This window comes from Porites lutea, chromosome 5, assembly GCF_958299795.1.
Source record: "Porites lutea chromosome 5, jaPorLute2.1, whole genome shotgun sequence".
Classification (NCBI taxonomy): domain Eukaryota; kingdom Metazoa; phylum Cnidaria; class Anthozoa; order Scleractinia; family Poritidae; genus Porites; species Porites lutea.
Genome location: NC_133205.1, coordinates 26179573 through 26199821, shown reverse-complemented (window position 1 = coordinate 26199821; position 20249 = coordinate 26179573). Strand labels below are relative to the sequence as shown.

General features: G+C 40.6%; 3 protein-coding genes and 1 pseudogene across 5 annotated transcripts in view; 3 read left to right on the top strand and 1 right to left on the bottom strand.

Annotated features, from left to right (window-relative positions):
* LOC140937652 (DNA mismatch repair protein Msh3-like) overlaps positions 1 to 810 on the top strand; it is a 16152-nt gene extending 15342 nt beyond the window's left edge. For all 3 annotated transcript variants that reach the window (XM_073387210.1, XM_073387209.1, XM_073387208.1), the window contains one exon: positions 663 to 810. In XM_073387210.1, coding sequence (XP_073243311.1) covers positions 663 to 765 — 103 coding nt within the window. In that variant the 3' untranslated portion in view covers positions 766 to 810. The remainder of the gene's footprint in view (positions 1 to 662) is intronic.
* Positions 811 to 1631: 821 nt separating this feature from the next.
* Positions 1632 to 4076, top strand: LOC140937653 (kelch repeat and BTB domain-containing protein 2-like; annotated as a pseudogene).
* Positions 4077 to 5821: 1745 nt separating this feature from the next.
* LOC140937343 (kelch-like protein 12) lies at positions 5822 to 8764 on the top strand. Its single transcript, XM_073386896.1, has 2 exons — positions 5822 to 6686; positions 6841 to 8764. The coding sequence occupies exons 1-2, from the start codon at positions 5859 to 5861 to the stop codon at positions 7771 to 7773; spliced, it is 1761 nt and encodes a 586-aa protein (XP_073242997.1). The 5' UTR covers positions 5822 to 5858; the 3' UTR covers positions 7774 to 8764.
* Positions 8765 to 15186: 6422 nt separating this feature from the next.
* On the bottom strand, positions 15187 to 18553 carry LOC140937032 (kelch-like protein 26). Its single transcript, XM_073386556.1, has 2 exons — positions 17660 to 18553; positions 15187 to 17030 (listed from the first exon to the last, which is right to left on the bottom strand). Exons 1-2 carry the CDS (start codon positions 18479 to 18481, stop codon positions 15984 to 15986), a joined length of 1869 nt encoding a protein of 622 aa, XP_073242657.1. The 5' UTR covers positions 18482 to 18553; the 3' UTR covers positions 15187 to 15983.
* Between the last annotated feature and the right edge of the window lie 1696 nt (positions 18554 to 20249).

The window sequence follows — 20249 nt, the reverse complement described above, 5'->3', positions numbered from 1 at the left end:
TTAGGGCATGCCAATTTTCTTGGATTCGTAGTGAGTTGTTAAGAAATAGTTCGTGTGTTTCCGTCCTCTGTAAAAGTCGCTTCAGCAAATTTCTTGTCGTAGTCGTGTAGTGACTACAAAGAAATGCACCAGAAAGTGTGATGCAAGAGCTCCCTACTGATTTTTTGAAGCTGTCTTTGCTGTTACCGTTGCGGTTGCTTAAACATATGTCACGCCGTCACGCGGTTTCGGATCTCCTTCTGGGAGCTTTCTCTTTTCCTTCAGTTCAGTATCTAGCCTTACATTTTTTTCTTATCTCTGGTTTATCTCAATATGAGAAGTGTTTGTATCACGGTGATCAGTGACTTTCAGACGTTGAAAGGGTTCTTCTAACACCTATAGGATAATTTGAGGTTAGATAAAAATTTTAAAACCGTTACTGAAACAGAACAGCTAAGAGTGGTTTAGTAAAAACTGTCTGGCTAGTGCTTTTATATTTAGCGATTTTCTACAAAGAAATCTATTAACTTCATGTCTTAAAACAAAAAAACTATAATTTACCGTATCTTAGTCTAATGTTTATTACTGTTAACCATGAATTGGGGTATAAGTTTATAACCCCTATTACGACATGTGCACATTTTTATATCAGTTCCCTTTTTTCTCTCTCTCTCCTTTCTCAGCGATATGAAGACTATTTTTCAAGACATTTGTTCAAGCTCTTCAGTGACTCCTGAATCTATTAAGAACTTGAGGGACTCTTTGACAACGTTTGCACCTGGTTAACACCAACAATCAGTTACCCATGTAATTTCAACTCATAGAAGTAGAGAAGCCATTTAAACAGTATTTGTCTATTTTGTATGCGAGTATTAGCGTGCATTTAGGCGCTAGATATTTCTTGGCGGATTTAGGGAGGGGTCCGGAGGTCCAATGAACCCATCAGACTAAAAACATTTATAATATTTTAATGACTGAGTGCACTGACCATATCCCCGCGCGACGATAAACAAGGTCTCCAGTGGAATTCCGATTTTTCAAACCAGCTGGGGAAAAGCAAATACGATAGGTTCAAATTATCGGGAGGCTTGAAAAATCTGGGGTAAGATTTCAGTTTCTGAGTGGTTTGGTTCGAGTTATGAGGAATTTCGAGAAACCATGGGTTCGAGAAATCTGGATTATACTGTACATTGCTTTTACTCACTCATATTCATACCGAGTTGAAACGGTCACTTTAATTTACCTTGATTATTAAGTAATGATAGTATTATCGAAGCACCGGAGCGCATTAGGTTTCGTTAAAATAGTTTGTCAACCGACGGTCTTGTCAACCTTACAGAGAGAAAACAAGTTGACATACAGACGTTAGATGCTGTAAAAGAAGTCGTTGTTGCGTCAATCTGTAGTGGCGGATGTGGGGTACTAACGAGTTGACAATGGAAAAGAACAAACGCTTACAAAGGCTTATCTTTCCAATCAACTCAATGCAGAAAAGGGAAAGTAAGAAAAAAAATTATATCAATAAGGTTGCTTCCGCATCTGTATTAGCTTCCCAAGGAACAATTTTCGTGACGCTTTAAATGACGTAATTAATGAGATTTTAGGTCACTCAATCACGAATCCTATTAACTCAGAGTCAGTTTTCTTCGCCGATATTAGTATGTTTCCCCATTCAGAGATTCTTTTGTTGAAGCGTGCTCAGTTTAGAGAACAAGGTGAATTTATTAATGTTCATTTAAAAGTGGGGGAAGAACTTTTCTCAGCTCATCGCTTCGTGCTCGCTGCTAGCAGCGATTATTTCCATGCCATGTTTGCTTATGGAATGAAAGAGTCGAACCAGGAAGTGATCGAGCTCAAAGATGAAAGCATTTCAGCAGCTGCCTTGAAGATCGTGCTGGATTCCAGTACAGCGGAGATCTTCAAGTCAACGATGAAAACGTATTTGAAATTCTAGTCGCAGCCGATCACCTCCAAGTTTCAAGAGCTTTCAAGTGTTGTTCAACAGTGTTGTGATTACTTGCAAACCCTGTTTGTCCAGCTTCCATTTGTTGTGGAGATTTATTGTCCGATCTGCACCATTGCAAATCGGCACGGACTAACAGACTTACAAAAAGCCACACAGAGCAAGATGGTGTCAATATACAAGGAAGTTTGTGAAAATGAGGAATTCTTTTCCCATATTGACGCCGATCAGCTCTCACACCTTCTCAGCCGAGATGACCTCAGTGCTCCTTCAGAAACAATCGTCTTCAAATCCGTGATGCAGTGGATCAAACACAAGAAAGAAGAGAGGATACCATTAGCGGCTAAAGTCATTGGAGCACTTCGTTCGGGACTGGGGGGAGGGAAATAATAAGAGAACTAAGCCCCGAGGAAATGCAACAAGTGCCAGAGATTCATACACCACTTTACGAATCACTCTTGTACAGCTACATTCCGTCAAGCTACGCATTTGGCGAAGAAAAAGGAAAACTGCGTACAACGGGCTCAGTAAGAAGTTGTATGTGTATTTTAGTGAGAAATAGGTAAATTTTGATCGGGGAAGTTCAAGTTTTTATCTCAATAGCGCTAATGCTTCTGGCGTTATTGTAAGCGATGTAGGCATTCACAAGCCCTCCTATACTTTAAATGTGTGAGAAGCTGGTTAAAGCACGAGATTCATTAATATTTTCAGTTTTCCCTGCTTGAACTTTGTTTTACTGAGTTTCGTTGTTATTGCTATTCGTCCACCTCACTCTACCTCCACAGGCCTTAAACGAAATTGGACTAACATTAAAGTTTGTACTGTTTTTAATTGCAGGCCCTTATTGCTGTGCTCCCGGGAACGGTAACATGCATTATTTTGATTTTTATTCAAAGTCATGCCATTGACCTCCTTAGCGTCACCAGCTGACACAACATCCGTCTATTGTGCAGAGACCGTTGGCAGCAAAATTTTTGTTGCTGGATCCATTAAGGATAATTGTAATGGCTACATTTATTGGTATGATTTAGAGAAAAACATATGGGAAAAACATTCACAGTCTAATGGAGAATTAAGCCACCTGTGTACTGTACATGTATGCATTTAATTCTGATTGTACTAAGATTCCTCAGAGGTATAGCTTTTCTGAACGACAGTGGCAAAGTTTTGCAAAAGAAACTGTTCCAAGGGGAGTTATTTTTTTGAATAGTGGGACGGCTGTACTCCATTCCAAGGTGTTTGTACTTTATGGGAAAAGATGTGATGGCAGTCGATCGTGGGCTGTGCAGTGTGCAGTGCTGCTTTGTTTGGACCCTGCAAAGAATATGTGGGAAGAAAAAGCATCAACTCCTGCCATCTTCATTTTGGGTCCAGTCTTTCTGTAGTTAATGGTAAACTTTATGTAGCAGGGAGTACGGTTGATATTCTTCCCAACGGTTCACTGCAAGGTAACCGAGCACCCGTAGAGGTTTATGACCAAGATAACAACAATTGGTCCGTTGTTGAACAAAAACGTATTCCAGAAAACAACCTTGGTGCAGTGGAAGTAGAGGGGAGGGTTTATTTCATTATCAACAAATTTCCAATTGATAGTGGTGTTAGAATCCCACCAGGGGAGGTGTATCCTCTTTCCTTAAGTGGGGAAAACTAGGGAACATTTCCTGGACAGCTGCCCTCTGTTATTCGCCATTAAAGAGAAATAGCCAAACACGACTTAAGAGAGGATAAAGATATTTTTATGCTAAAATTACTTTTATTCTTTTTTACCTCTTGCTATCGAAACCCAACACAACTTGAACTGACTAAACAGAAGAACCCTGGCGATTACAGTCATTACAGCCACTTAAACTAGTCTAGAGAATAAAAATTTACGTATTTATTGTCTAGTTATGTTAATAAGTTGAATTTTATTGTTTGCCCCACATAAGTATGAGAAGGAAGTATTTTTTTTCACATGAATTCAGTTTTACCTTAGATAACATTACGTAATAAGTCCCCGTGTTTCTTACATGTTTTCCTGAAGATAGATCACAACTCTTTAGTGGCAAGAACCTCCCTAAACTTCTAAGGATCCATGTTTGTTAATAACAAATTAATAGGTAGCTGCAAAATAAAGTAGTCAGTAGTGGGCCTTTCTCTCTAGCTAGTATAGTTTTTAACGCTAACTTATATAATTGGCTAACCTGAGATCAGGCCCAATTTTATCAGCTTCCATACATTCTCTCTTACGTGGTAGAGCTTTCCCGCCAGAATTTTATTTACGGAGCGAAACGAAAACAGAGCCCGTTCTCAGGTCATTAATTGGCCGAATCAGGGTATGGTACTTGTAGATATGATATTAAGCGGCGATGTTTTTAGGTTTTGGGTGTTATAGTTTAACATTGTAAGAAATTAAATGATAACAAGCCCTTAATTTCTAGTTCCGTGATATTAACACAGTCATTAAAATAACCGGTAAATAAAGTTGGTACAAGTTACTTAATCAGACTTTTAAGTCAAATAATACACATAAAAATCAGTTATCAAAACCCACCCCAGTCGGACACCCAGGCGATGCATTCGTTATTAACCTGAGCTAATCTTCCAAACACATACCACCTAGGGATTGATAGAGAGAAGGTACCACGATTGTCAACGCCGGGAACGCGGAAGGAGGCTGGACAAGAGGAAATAGGAATATAGTGAAAATTCGTGTTTTTTTTTTCGACTCACATAGGTCCATTACACCGCAGAAGAATTGCAGGTGAAACTGTCGTCAGCCTGTAGGCTAGTCAGTGATCCTTCGCACACCGTTACACGGTGCAACAGCTTTAAATGCTCGACTTTTTACATAGAGTAAAATCCCCAGCTCTGCTTGGGTTACATTCAGCGGAGTTTAGTTAGAATTTGAAACCTAGTTTATATGATATCCTCTAAATCATCTTTTTTCGAAGCATGGATAATAGGCCACTTCAGGAGCCCATAACCACTTGCACTAGGAGGTCACGTGACCAATGCTTCCTTTAAACAAAGAGTTGGAATCTTCCCTGGCTGCCAGAGACTTTTCTAACGAGGTTTCCTGTTTCTGTCAAGTCTTTATAGTGACCAGCCGATTCCCGAAAATTCCCGCCGCACACGACAAAAACCCCTGGTACCCAGGGTAGTTGGAATCTTGCTGATGCCAAAAATTGACAGAGCACATAAAAATTATCTTACACCCGAGATTTGAGAGTAAACGCATTTTAGGGAGATATTGTATGGCACTTTGATTTTTCAACAAAGTAGTATGATTTGTATTGGCCGCCATGTTGGAGGGTATACTCTTGCCCTCCAACATGGCAGCCAAGACTGCCTACGATCCTCACGCATTCCACGCGCTTCGCGCGCGACAAAATTATAAATTCGCTTCGCGCCTTGCTTCGCTCGGAAAAAGGCACCCAACCACCATTTTAACTTCAATCTTGCAAAATTAATGCCCCCGTGCAGCCGCATCGAAATTTTCTATCACTTTTACTATCTCAATTATTTTTCTTGCTTTAGCCTTGCCTTGGCTAAAGTTCCTGTTATAGAATACTACATATATGCATAAATTTCGTCAGTGTGCTAGACCGCTGGAATGTTGCCTTAGGATATGTTTTAAAGAATATCGCTTCCGTTCGAAAACAGCCAATAAAGTTGCACAAACTTTCTCCTTACCGTTGACTCTTCTTTGTGGAAAATTCAATTAGATATTATACGCTTCAGCATACACTCGGAAGCTGAGAAAGAAAAGAACATTTGCTGCGTTCCTTTTAATTATTTCCCTCATTAGCATATAAAGATTATAATTAGGACATAAGAATTAATCGACCTAAGCAAAATTGTCCCAATATAGTTTGGAACTGATATTCTGCGTTTCTCTTTGCGTCGGCAGCGTCGGTAATCTTTAGTTTCAATTATGGTTGCTCATTCAGAGCTTCTTTTGTCAAAGTGCGCACAGTTTCGAGAACAAGGTGAATTCATTGATGTTTGGTTGAAAGTGGGCGAAGACGTTTTCTCGGCTCATCGCGTTATGCTCGCTGCGAGCTCTGACTATTTCCACGCCATGTTTACTCACGGTATGAAGGAAGAAAACCAGGATGTGATCGAGCTCAAAGATGAAAGCATTTCAGCAGCTGCCTTGAAAATCGTGCTGGATTCCATCTACAGCGGAGATCTTCAAGTCAACGACGAAAACGTATTTGAAGTACTGTTCGCTGCCGATCACCTCCTGGTTTCCACTGTCGTTCAACAGTGTTGCGAATACTTGCAAACGCAGTTTGTTCAGCTTCGATTTGATGTGCAAACATATTGTCAGATCTGCAACATTGCAAATCGGCACGGACTGACAGATCTACAAGAAGCTACACAAAGGAAGATGGCGTCAATGTACAAGGAAGTTTGTGAAAATGAAGAATTCTTGTCCCATATTGACGCCGATCAGCTCTCACACCTTCTCAGCCGAGATGACCTCAGTGCTCCTTCGGAAACATTCGTCTTCAAATCCGTGATGCAGTGGATCAAGTTCAAGAAGGAGGAGAGGATACCATTCGCGGCTAAAGTAATCGAAGCGGTTCGTCTGGGGTTAGTGGACATCAGGGAAATCATTGAAGAACTCGACACAGAGGAGATGAAACAAATCCCAGAAATATTCACTCTAGTTTATGAAACACTCGTGCACAGCTATAGGCCTTCCAGCAGTTCCAAGTTTGGTTTAGAAAAGGCCAAACCGAGATCCACGAGCCTGGTAAGAACGAGTTTCGCCTAAATTTTGGTAAGACAATAAGCAGAACTAAGCAAAATAGAAATAAAAGTAAGTAAGGCGTCTCGGCGGCACAAATTTATAAATACAAGAGGAAAGTCTTGTAACATATACTTTCTATTTGTTTTCTGTGTTTTAGGTTCTTGTTGCAGTTCTCCCTCAGTCTCAGATGCAACTTTTTGACGTCCAAACAAAAACGTGGAAAGCCTTATCTTCAATGGCGCAGTTGTCGGAGCCAACAGCATTTTTTTGTGCCGAATGTGTCGGTAATTACATGTACGTAGCAGCGAAACGAGGGGATGACTTTGTTAATTATAGTTATCACATAGTTGATAATACATGGGAGACACTTCCATCTTTCGCAGGTTTAGCCAATCAAATCAGTTGTTTTTGTAGTGTCGACGACCATTTATATGCACTATACCAATCTGGGAAGCCTTATCGATATCATATAGCTACAAATCAGTGGCAACGTGTAGCTAATTCAAAAGCTGAAACTAACATGCCCGAGGGTTCTTTTTGTAATGGGGCAGCTGTAGTTTACAGATCGTATCTTTATGTGCTTTATGGACGAAGACAAAGTCGTTTGCATTCTAATAAAAGAAGTTGCTGGACTCGCTGGGAATCGCAAGTAGCTGACTTGTTTTGTTTCAAGCCAAAGAGAAATAAGTGGGAACAAAAGGCTTCAACAAGCACCTGTCATTTTGGTTCTAGTCTCTTTGTAGTAAATGATAAACTCTATGTTGCTGGGGGGAAATGCTCTGTCGATTCCTCTAATGGTGAGATCTCCCAGTTCAGTGATAACATCGGTAAAGTTGAGGTGTATGACGAACGAAACAACACTTGGTCTGTTGTAGACCAACCTTATATTCCCCCAAACAACCTTGGAGCAGTAGAAGTTGAACATAGTGTTTATTTTATGGTCAACAATTTTCCTGTTGACAGTGGTATTAGAATCTCACCAGGAGAGCTTTATCATGTTCCTTTGGATGAGTGGGAAAATTTAGGGAAGGTGGCAAAAAATGCAATTTTGTGCTATTTGCCAATAAAAACAGAGAATTTACCATACTAATAACTCCAATGAGAACTTTATAGTACCAATATAGAGGTACATTGAAACACTTGTTCTAGTTTCACAGAGTTATACTATTAACGTCACTTCTCAGTATAAGTGTTTTCGTAATTCCCAGTGAGCTTAAAGGGGCACGAAGTATGCATTTCAAAAGAACTAGCCACACAAGAGATTAGTATTGCAATCAAGCACTAAAATATCACACCAAGTACCCAGCTAAAATTTTAAGTTTACTCATCAACAATGTATATAAGGCCTATATCAAGTCATTAAAATGTCAAAAATATTATCTTGAGGTCTGTAAGCCGTAATGACTGGATGTAGGACTAAATTCGAACAAAAATTTTCTAAAAATAAACTGGTCACTAAAAACACCGTGACAAGAGTACAGGAAAGTTGCTCGCTCCGAGTTGATGGGCTCCTAATTCAGTCTACTCCTTCTGGGGACGCCCGTCTTTATTAGGGTTCTAATCAAGCTTTCAGGCCAGCTATTTCCGTAACAAGGCGATCTCTTGGAGGATTTATTTGCCTAGTTCTAGTTCCTGACTCTTGGTCAATTCAATTCAATTTAATTCTCTATTCACATTACACAAAATATTTACCGACTATTTACATAATGAAATAAGTTAAAGAAAGAAAACATTATAATGCTGCAGTAAGATTAAAGTGACGGCTCTTGGACCGACTTGAGAACGCTAGAGGCCTTTACTGATAGGCTTAAATGCAAACTCTTTGTGAGTTTAGTCACATTTCTAATTAATATCATTGTAGCAAAATTCATTATTTTCTCCTCAGTGTACGATTTTCGCGCTCTTTACGCCAAATAAGGGAGGGGAGGGCATTACGATGGCTGAGGAAGACCTAAGTTAAGTCAATTTGATTTTATGTACCTTTATTTGTATATTAAGATACGTTTGATTGTCTTTTTTCTTTTTAAAGAAGCTGTACTAATTTAATCTTTTTAAAATTTTAATAAATTTTCTGTTGTCGCCCCTCAAGTGCTCGTATATCAACGTGTTTTCAGGATCGAGTTTTAGTTTTAGTTGTTCACTCGTTCAGCTCCTTTTGATCTTGAAAATTTTCGTTACACCATGCCTAAATCTAGTCAACGGTCATATTTTTTTTTTAATGGAGTCATGCAGTATTTATAATAAGGTTTGCAACAGGACCACCTACCCTGCCAGCAGCGTTTTCTCTCTTGCAATTATGAAAGCGGTTTTCATCAATCACATCTCCAAGGTAAACGCAAGTGCTGGCCCGCACTTCGTAACCGTCGGTTACTGCTAGTTTATCACAGTATGGAGAGTATTGGTATAATTATCTTGGTCGATAATCGACTTTTATGTTGTTGGAAAAGTTCGTCTAATACGTACAAGATAATTCGCGGCTTATTTTAAAACCTATTCTGGAACAGAACAGCGGACAGCGGCTTTTTATAAAGGAATGTATTAACTCATGATCAATTTCTTTGAAAACCCCTTTATTTTAACATAGTCTGTTCTTGTTAGCTTAAATTATGGTACGCTATAAATTACGCTTATAAACCCTGTGTACACTGTACGTGTTGTTTTTATGTTAGTTCTCCTTTCTCTTTCGTTTCCCAATTGTATGAAGACTACTTTTCCAGAAATTTGTTCAACGCTCAACTGACTCCTGAATCTATCAAGCGCGTGAGGAACTATTTGAAAACGTTTTCGCCTGGTCAACACGATCACTCAACCAGCAACACCTGTAATTTTAACTCATACAAATATTCGGCGTTGTTAGTGTAACAGAAGCTCTCTACGTTTGTCCCTGTATGATCTTCTCTTTTGTCTGCGCGTCTGCGTGTATTTAAGAGGTAAACACTCCAATGATCCGGGTAAGACTAATCTGGGAGAAACTGCAAGACCGCGGAACCGCGGAACCTGCGGAACAGGCGGAACCTACGGAATCTAAAGAAATGACTGTTTTATTACAACTGCCTTTAGTCAAAGTGATGAAATAATTAGTTACAATCAATTATAACATTGATGGCCTGTTCACAGTCCCCTTTTTCCCGTAAGATCGTCGAGATCGAGCGCTCACTTTCACTGGCAGCCGTTTTGTAATTGGATTCAAATTGTACCGAGAGAACGGCCCCCGGGGTTCCCAAATTGTCCCCCGCTCTTTAAGTATAGTTCAAGCTAGACCCAGTCAAGATAACCGCCTGTAGCGCTCGTTCTCGACGATCTTGCGGGAAAATAGAGGACTTTGAACAGTGTATAACACCATAACATTTTAATCGAGAGCTCTGTTTCCGAATGGGAAGTCTCCGCTTGGCGAATTTCCGGCTTGTTAGTACTGTAGGAAGGTAGCGAGAGGTATATATATATTTAAACAAAGAAGCAAAATGTTGGGAGGATGAGAGAATGTAGATGTGCCTGTGAAAAATAAATGATATTGAGCTATGGCTGGGTGGTATCCGACAACTAGAGGGATACGTGTGGGTCAGTCGCTTGTGTGAGTGTGTGTGATAGTATGAACACCTTCTATCTCCTGGTTGAGGAGACCAAGACTGTACGTTTCGTTGCAGGAACATATTCGTCGTATTGTCAGGGCGGGGCCTGGATGGAAAAGCTCGTTTAGTGTGTAAGGGGAGACACGATGAGCGTGAAAGGTACTGATGTTCGGCTGTAGGTTTAGTATAAGGAACAATTTCAATGATCGATACCATCATTGAGGGACACCTTGACGTAGAGAAAGGAGAAAGATCGCAATGAGTAGTTTGATATAAATATTATAGTGGGATGAAGGGTATTTTGGTAAGAGATGGAATAATACATTTATAGTGAGAATGAATTTGAGGAGGTCGCAAAGATTCTGTATGTGTGGTGCGGATGTAGAGCGGTCACTAGAAGTGACGGCAGGCGCCAATAATACCCTCATCGTTCTCCCATCCTACTGTGTTTAAATCTATACTTCTCATTTCCTTCCGACGACTACCAACGACCCGCAAGTCTGCGATTCAAGGATTTTCTGTTTCGGAACCAGAGCTCTCGATCAGTGATACTAAACCAAAATCGACGACACTTTTCAATGGTCTCTACTGTTTTCGATAGCTCTCAATCAATCAGCTGGTGAGAAATCGCTCAGTGTTGTAAAAAATTAATTGTAACTACAGTCGACTCCCGATAACTCGAACCTTCAAGGGAAATCGAGCGAGTTAACGGGAGTTCGAAGAAAATAGCCGAGAGTAAGGTAAAAAACAGTTTTTACTACACAGTGAACATTTTAATCACATTTAATTGTAGAAATGTCAAGTGAAAATTAAAAGATACTTTTAGATTATAAATCAGAACGTAACGTAACAAAACATAGCCTAAATAGAGCATGCTTTTTTCTGTTTTGAGAAGAAAAGCTGCTTCACGTTAGCCTGTGACGATCAACATTAGCCTCCACTAGTAAACTATACTCCTCCAACACGTCAATAGGAAATCCAAAATTTAATGTTTCGGACGCCAGTAGACGGCTTTTTCCCGACTTTTTAAGGGCTCAAAACATGGTTCGAGTTATCGAGGGTAAAATTATATAGAAAATGACCTGAGGGGAAACGAAAATTGGTTCGAGTTAGCGGGAGTTCGAGTTATCGAGGGTTCGAGTTACCGAGGGTAAAATTACAGTGAATGTACGACGGAAATCCAGGGGAAATCGATTTTGGTTCGAATTAGCGCGAGGTTCGAGTTAGCGAGGGTTCGAGTTATCGGGAGTCGACTGTAATTATTTATCACGTTGGCCAAAAGCAGTGGTAATACAACAGTCATTTTTGGGGGGTTTCGTAGGTTCCGCCGGTTCCGCAGGTTCCGCGGTTCCACGGCCTGCAGTTCCGTAGATTAGTCTTACCCCAATGATGCCACCTACACAGTTGCTTATGGCATGGCAGTGACATTTCATACTCATCGTTGATCGATCTACACAACTGGCGACTACAGGACATAGCTATTCTCATTTTAGCACTCTCTTTGAACAGCCTGCAATTAAGTATGAACTGCGCAATCATGACTTCACTATACCCAGATTCAACACAGTCTCCTTTGGAAAGCACTCGCTCAGGTATATGGGCCCAAAGGTAAGGAGTTCTGTTCCTAGTAACGTGAAAAAAGCTTCCACGTTGTCCTCCTTCAAATATAACATCAGAAAAGTGGATCAGCATGCTATTAGATGACAATAACTGCTCTAACTGCTCTCTTTGCACTTCTTAATCTTTTATTTCTTATTTTTTTTATAAGATAATGGATACATTTGTACATATTGTATATAGTTCTCTCGAATTTCTCACTTGCTTATACTGTACATAGTTTTTCTTAATTTTAATTAATTTATTAATTGATTTATTCTTTTTTAAATTTATTTTAGTGTCCCCACTTAGTGGTTATACACCGCTATTACAGTTTTGACACTTTAATAAAGGTATCATCATCAGCACATCATCAACAACTCCGGTCCAAGAGACATGCCTATGCAACCAGAACCAACGTCACCTCCTCGTGTCTCAAACGTTTTTTATCCCAACACCACGGGACAGGCCAGGCCTGCTACACGAACTATGAGATGGGTTCTTGATGTATTTCATATTTGCACACAGGGCTAGGCCAGCTTGGTAGACCTGTTACCTTTGATATGGGCCCTACCATAAAGCCGGTCCATGATGCTATTCACCGCCAGCCCGTAGCCAGGCATGCCAAAATCAAGGAACAGTTTGACAAAATGGAAAGCGAAGGGACGATATGCCGACGATACGAGCCCACAGTTTGGTGTAACAACATGACCGTCAGGGAGACAAAAAACAAATTTAGAACCTGTCTAGATCCATCAAACACTAATTCCTCGCGAAGCGCCTAACCGCGAGGTTTATAATCTCGTCGCGCGCTCACGCGCGCGTGTATCACACGAGCATCGCAAGACCAGCGTGATTTTCTCGTGGTTATAAATCTACCGAGTTTGGTTGATGTCCGTTTTGATGTCATCCAGAGTAGTGACGTCAAAGTGTATTATGGGTTTCCAGGCAACCGATTGCCATCGATGACAGAGCTCCGGGTTTTTATTCATGAACAGCTGACGGTTTTTTTCATCTGTGAATTATAACAATGTTTACGGTCGGTGAATCACACCCAGACAAATAAAAGAGAACAGCAGACTCACGTTCCACGAGTCTAGTATGAGAAGCTTTCATTATGTATTTCTTACTGAACTTGTCTTTAGCCAGACAAATATTTCACTAACTATAAAAATTCCACTTTCAAAACAGAGTCGAAACTACCACAATAGTGAAATATAAACGTTTAAGCGCATTAGACGTTATGTCCTTAATGAGCGAATCATGGATTCGTCCTCGCCCTTCAAAGAAACATCTCCCGCTTAGAAACTATCCCCGGAATAAAAGCATTTAATCAGTGCCCCCTGCTAAGTTCTCAACCTGTCCAATATCATTTGAATAAAATGAAAGACGACATAAGAGTCAATACGGCATGACCAATTTTATGGTAGCATGTGTACAGAGTACAGAAGCGCCCTCCCCTCATAAAAAAAACGGGGGAGAGGGGAGGGGGCGTCGGTACACAGGCTAATTTAATAGAAATTGATGCTCTGTTTTCAGCTTTGTCGGATAATTGGATAGTTAACAGCCCTCGTCGTCACAGTGCAGTTATATAACCGCGTTGATCTGCGCACAAAGTAGTTAATTGCGTGGTGTGTGATTGTACGGTGAAAACTTAAAAATGGGCAAGGATGGACGAGGAATAGAAAGAGGGAAATGTACTTGTGGTGAATGGGAGGATTTCATGAGGTCAGATGGAGCAACTTGTGGCTGTTTGCCGAATCGCCATTCTAAAAAGGTTGCCAGCTACTCCTCTGACTCTTTCGGTGGCACATCGGCTGGCGGGAACAAGTGAAAGCGCAAGTCCAGAGAAGTGGAAAGATGAAGACCTAGAGTAGTTCCCGAACCCAAAGGGCGAATATACTGAATTCTCAAATAGTATTCTGCCAAAATTGTACCTGTCCTTTTGGACCACTTGTCCCTACAAGGAACGCTTTCGCCACTGTTTCGTGACTGAAAGACTGACTGATTTTATACCAGAACCCCGAGCGGAAACATCAAAATATGTGCGAAAGCGGACACGGGTCGAGAGGGACAATTATGTTAGTTGCATTGGGAGAAGATAGTTTTTTGATATATAAATTTTTCGACAACTGTAAATAATTTAGATTAATCTTGACTGGTAGCTTTGCTTGTATATACAAAACAGAAGCGACATGGAGTAATTTTCACCCTTGCCAAAAAAACTGTGACCCTCCCCCGGTTGAGAGTAAAACAGGTTTGACCCTCCCCTTGTAAAAAATTTACAAAGGACCCTCCCCTCCGAGGCCCCAGCCCACCCCCCCCCCCCCCCCAATAAAAAACGTACCTTCCCTTAGTGGCAAGGACTTAGATAAACTTTGTAAAACAATCAATGTGTCTTAATATGTTCATTGACCGGGCGGCTATGCCATGCTGATGAGCCCCAATAAGGGCGAAACAGCTGTCCATGGCTGCCACTGCCAGGGTGATATGGCTGTGCGCATGCGTGAGGTATTGGCCAGGTCGTGGGTTGGTGTATGTGTGCCCCTTGCTTTAAGTTTGTCTTAGAGCCATGAGCCTCGAGAGGGAACCGGAGTGAACTCGCGCCGGCGCAAAAGTTGACCTGGTGTCATGTAAACACCCCGGGGGCATGAAAAGCGACAAATCACCAAATCAAAGATCCCATAGCAGTCTCTTATTTTTTCTTCGCTCGGGCTTCCGCCCTCGTTTCTTGCGGCTGCGCCGTTCGCCCCTCACGCGTGCTCTCCGCGATCTACTGACTCCACTGTGACTTAGACTGCAAAGAGGGGACGGATAGGGGAGGGGAAGAGGGAGATAACTGCGAAAGGGTTGACATGGGAAAAGGGAAGGGAGCCAGAAAGTGGCGAAAAAACAGTCGACCGTGGAAAAAATCACTTGCCTCTACAACCTAGCTTTTTTTTAATTACTCCATTCAAAGTGAAGATGAAATCCACGGGGCATAGATAAAGTTTTATAATGGAGTTGCATTTTCAATAGAGTTCACGCTAGGGTGAGAACTTCTGCAAAGTAGGGATTTTAAAATGAGAAGATTCGCAGCTTAAAAAGTGGCAGAAAGTGACTAAGTTGGAGTCGCGAAAATCACATTTGCCCAAAAATGACTTAGATGGGGTCTATAATTGGCAACCGGATAATGAGATCGGGGTTCTGAAAGGTTAGCGGCAAATATCCAGCCAAAATTGGCACAACTATCCTCTCCCCTCGAGACCGATTATTTCTTAAGACCAGGATTCAAACTGTGCGCACCTTTGTACTAGCTAGTGCTACCCAGTGTATCCCAGTAAACTGCAACCGAACGATTTCACCTAAGTTTTCATTGCAATTTATTGACTCTAAAAACTCGTCTTAATTGAGCGCAAAATCTACTAACACTTAAAACTATGTAATTATTCATTATTATTTGCACTGGAATTCAATTCAGTATCATTATTTCACTAAAGGATTTAGCTGTAAGAAACATAGTGATAAACTTAATACCGTTAAAAATTAAACTTTTTTATTCATGCCCTAACTCAGAGCCAGGCAAAAATCTCCTTTAGATAATTGTCTTTTGAAAACATAGCGTACCCTCACTGCCTGCCTCGACTCAAGGAAGGCTCTAACGTAAACGTGAGCACGTATATGCTATGTTTGCTTTGCTCACTTAGGTCATGTAGCAGCTGCTCGAAAGAGAAGTCACCAATGGTGCCTAACCCTGACCCCAAACAATATTAAAACAATTGAAAGAATGACATGTCATTGTTTCTTTCGACCGGTTAGGAGAGACCTTACCGGCAGCTCCTACACTACTCTCACTAAGCTCAAATCAGTTTCATTACGGATTCAACTAATCGTATCAGCAAGGAAAAAATTGTGTAACGGGTAAATAAGTTTATTAACATAGTTAGGTTTTGCAATCATGAAAAATTGACTGGACTGTTCAGGCCAATATAAAACGGAAATGCGTCTTCTATCAAGAGAACAAATTTTGTGTCAATCACGGACTTCTTCCGATCTCTTTTTATGATCGGCATTCTGCATCCTCTCTTAGCCTGACTAAAGTAGAAGGACATTTGCTAGACTTAAAAAAAAAACCACACCAAAAGAAATGACTAGATTAGTTTACGGTTTCAAGTGGGGATTTCACTGCAGCCTTCAACGTGTTTAACATCTCTTTGTTTACTGGTAAATTGCACAAGACAGCAGCTTCATGGATGGTTGTCAAATGTTCCCACTCTTGTAAAGAAATTTTGTACACTTCATTTGGTGAAATTCTAATTCCACTGTCAATTGGAAATTTGTTGATGATGAAATAGACCTTTCCTCCTATCAGTTCTACTGCATTAAGGTCGTTTGAAGGAATGTGGTTTTGTTGAACAACGCACCACGAGTTATTTTCCTCATCATAAACTTCGACAGGAGCAGTTTCACCTGAAGTATACATACGCCTATTGCTGTCTTTACAAACCGAAACCCTTCCACCGGCCACATAGAGCTTGTTATTATCTACAAAAAGGCTGGATTCAAAGTGAGGAGACAAGGTTGAAGCCTTCTTTTCCCATTCATTTTTCTGTGGATCAAAACAGTGAACTACGGCCGGTTTTGCACTTATCTTAATCTGAAAGCGATCATATTTCTCACCGTAATATCCATGAAGTACATATATTTTGGATTTAATGCTCACTGCTGTCACAGAAAACAACTTTTCACTACGATCTAGTTTCTTAAAGAAAGGCAATTCGGAAGCACTTTGCCAAACATTCTGACTCAAACTATATCTCAGAGGCTCTGAGCGGTCACTAAATACATATATATATTCATTGAAAGAACACATACATAGTCCTTCACTTACGAAATCGCACTGACAACAAAGAAGTGTCTCCCATACATTTCTAATCGTGTTATAGCAATACATGTCAAAAGAATCATCACCTCCTCCAGCAACGTACAAGTTATTACTGACAACTTCAGCACCGATGCATTTAGTTGCATTATTCAATTTTGCCATTGAGGGCAACGGTTTCCATGATTTTGTTTCAACATCAAGATACTTAGTTTCATTGGGATCGAAAACTTCCTCCTCCTCCTCCTCTTCCTCCTCCTCTTCCTCCTCCTGTTGCCTCCTTTTGTCCTCTAAGCCATCAGGGAAAATTGCAACGTGTACCTGAAAGAGGCCAAGCGCAAAACGTATGGATATTTTCAAACACTCAATGAACATTAATTGAAACCCTATTAAGAGAACTGTACATTTGATTTGATTAGGGATATGTGGCACTAACATTATTGTGTGATTATAAAGCCTGACTCAGACCGTAGAGTTGTAAATCTTCACTCTTGATTGACAGATCTATGAGAACTGGAGGCAATGCTTGGAAAAAAAAAATTCCTTGCGGTAGCATAAACGGAGCAAAGGCGAAAGGCTGGTCGTCTGCTTCCGGCCTTAGATTTAACAGAGGCCTTTAACTATTCAATTCAACGATGCCTTGCTAGGATCGGGAACCCGGGATCGGGAACTACTGAATGCTGTTTAGCTGTATGAATTCCTAATAATCTAACTTTGAATAGTCACTGAGATAATTTAAAAGAAGCAACTTTCATCAACAGACTTCCAGGTTCTATTAGTCGAGAACTCGACATATTCGTAGCACTGAGGTGAGAACGTGCGGTTTATTGTTTGGGCACAACAGTTCAGTAGCTTGATCAGTACGCGTGAAAATATATCACATGTACTCAGTTATCACAAAAAAGTCATGAACAACAGCTATTTATCAAATAAAGGTTTTCTGCACTTACCGAGGTTATTGAACGTGGTCTTGTTTTCTCAACAGCAAACTTAGAGCTGGCCGAGGGCATGTTGCTATGCAGGAGTAGTTTTTCACACATAAGCATTTGAATCTCAGGCACTCGCTGCATCTCCTCTGTGTTCAGTTCTGCAACCACATCCTTGGTGTCGACCAGCCCCAGTCGAACCTCTCCGATAACTTTAGCCGCGACTGGCATCCTCTCTTCTTTCTTGCATTTGATCCACTGCATCACGGATTTGAAGATGAATGTCTCGGAAGGAACACTGAGGTCATCTCGGCTGAGAAGATTTAAGAACTGATCAGCGTCAATATGGAACAAGAATTCTTCCCTTTCACAGATCTCCTTGTACACCGACGCCATCTTACTTTGTGTAGCTTCTTTTAGGTCTCTCAGGCCGTGCAAATTAGCAAATGCAAGAAGATTGAGATACGTCTGGATGTCAATACAACCTTGAATGTATTCTCTGTCCAAGAAATCACAACACTGTCGAACAATAATTGGCATCTGGAGATGACTGGCAGTTGCCAGAACTTCAAACACGTTTTCCTTGCAAACAAGGACATCTCCACGGTAGATGGAATCCAATATGATCTTAAAACTCAGTGCTGAAATACTTTCATCTTTGAGCTCGATCACTTCCTGGTTCGATTCCTTCATTCCATTCGTGAACATTGCATGGAAATAATCGCTATTAGCAGCGAGAACATTGCGGTGAGCAGGAAAGATGGACTCATCCACCTTCAGACGAACGTCAATGAAGTCTCCGTTTTCTCTGAACTGGCTTAACTTGAACAAAAGATGCGTGGCCATTTTGTGAAGAGACAAGAATCGAGACAGCGCCCTCTCTCGTTTTACGCAGCCTTATATGGGTCATTGACGTGTCATGCAACCATGGTATGAAAAATGACCAATAAAGAGGTAGTTTCTGATTGATCACGCAACATTTCAGTCCACCATATAAGGTCATGTTAGAAAGAAGTACTAGTTAAATTATAGTCCCACAGAAATATTTTTTGCGTGACCATTAAGCAAAAAAACATAGGTAGATTTTAAATGAATTAAACACTATAAGCCCCATGTTTATGAGGAGAAAACTTGCCCCGGATAGAAGGGATCTCTTGCTCCAAAGCGTACGGTCACCGTCGGTTTTAGTTGACCACATAAAACAGGGTAGGTGTAGGAATGACTATTGCGGGTCGCTCACGCTCCGTTGAAGCCGGCAAAGAATTAAATTATACAGACAGCCGTATTCTATCTGATGTGGAGGAACTGATCGCTAAGTCTAACCAAAACAAGTTCCAGCTAAACTAGTCGAAGTGTAAGGAACTACGGATTTCGTTCGCTAAATCAGTCGCGGACTTTGCTCCCATTGTTATCAACGGGAAAGCAATAGAGGTAGTGTCCACTGTTAAGTTGTTAGGTCTAAATATATCATCCGACCTCCGGTGGAACTGTCATGTTGCTGAAATAAGTAAAAAAGTAGCGAGTCGATTATATTTTCTTAAACAACTGAAGAGAGCGAATATTCCCGCCAAAGACCTGCTAATCTTTTACTTGACCTGTATCCGCCTAGTAACGGAATACGCATGCCCGGTGTTTCACAACGCGCTTCCCGCATATTTATCCGCAGAGCTAGAACAGCTACAGAAGCGCGTCATGCGAATTATTTTTCCGTTTGTACCATATAGCGACGCATTACATCAAGCCAACTTGGAGACGCTCTCTCGACGCAGGCAGTCTATCACAACTAAGCTTTTTTATTCCATCACTTGTAACTCAGACCATAAACTGCATGAGCTCTTGCCACCTCGTAACAATTGTGAATCCAATTTAAGACGAAGAGGAATTTTAATGTCCAGTATGTCCCTCTGGCTAAGACGAAGAGACTTAAGAACACATTTATATATAGCAACTGTAATTAAATTTTTAGCTACATATGTGTACATTTTTCTTATATCTTTTCTCATTTTTTATTAGATTTTATTATTGTAACGATTAATCTAATTCAGCTTTTGGCTGCGGTTTTAATCAGAATAAACTATCTATCTATCTATCATACGTAAGAAGCAAAATCTTACGAATATGACCCGTATCCGGTGAAGGGGCTCGATACAGTAGCATACCTTCCATCTTTAATTTGTAACTCCTCCTAAACAATACGCATTACTCGTACATTTTATTCAATGATATTGCTATTATTATTTTTAATTATTATTATTATTATTATTATTGATATTCAAGAGCTAATTAGTTATTCAGATCCAGGAGGCATTTTGGAGAAAATTAAACAACCTTAAACCCTTATTTTGACGCAACAACGAGCGTTAAGTTTGCATCAGAGGGCCAATCCTGCCGACTAGAAGCAAAACCCACAGTTAATCAATATGCGTGTCATGACCTTTCCATGTGAAACAAGCGGCAAACTTATAATCCTCCAGAGCATAATCTACCCGCCAGAAAGAAAAATTTATTGGAACAAGCAGCAGCATTTTAAGCATTTTAGTTATTTTTTTTACTTTTGTCTGTTTCTTTTTATAACCCTTCTTCTTCTCACGGCTTTCTCAGAGACAATGCGTAG

Bases quoted from the DNA above. Each gene is read 5' to 3' on its own strand.
- LOC140937343 (XM_073386896.1), top strand. From the start codon at position 5,859: ATGGTTGCTCATTCAGAGCTTCTTTTGTCAAAGTGCGCACAGTTTCGA. The intron at 6,687-6,840 runs GTAAGAACGAGT...TCTGTGTTTTAG, and splicing joins AACCGAGATCCACGAGCCTG to GTTCTTGTTGCAGTTCTCCC.
- LOC140937032 (XM_073386556.1), bottom strand. From the start codon at position 18,481: ATGGCCACGCATCTTTTGTTCAAGTTAAGCCAGTTCAGAGAAAACGGA. The intron at 17,031-17,659 runs GTAAGTGCAGAA...GGCCTCTTTCAG, and splicing joins GACCACGTTCAATAACCTCG to GTACACGTTGCAATTTTCCC.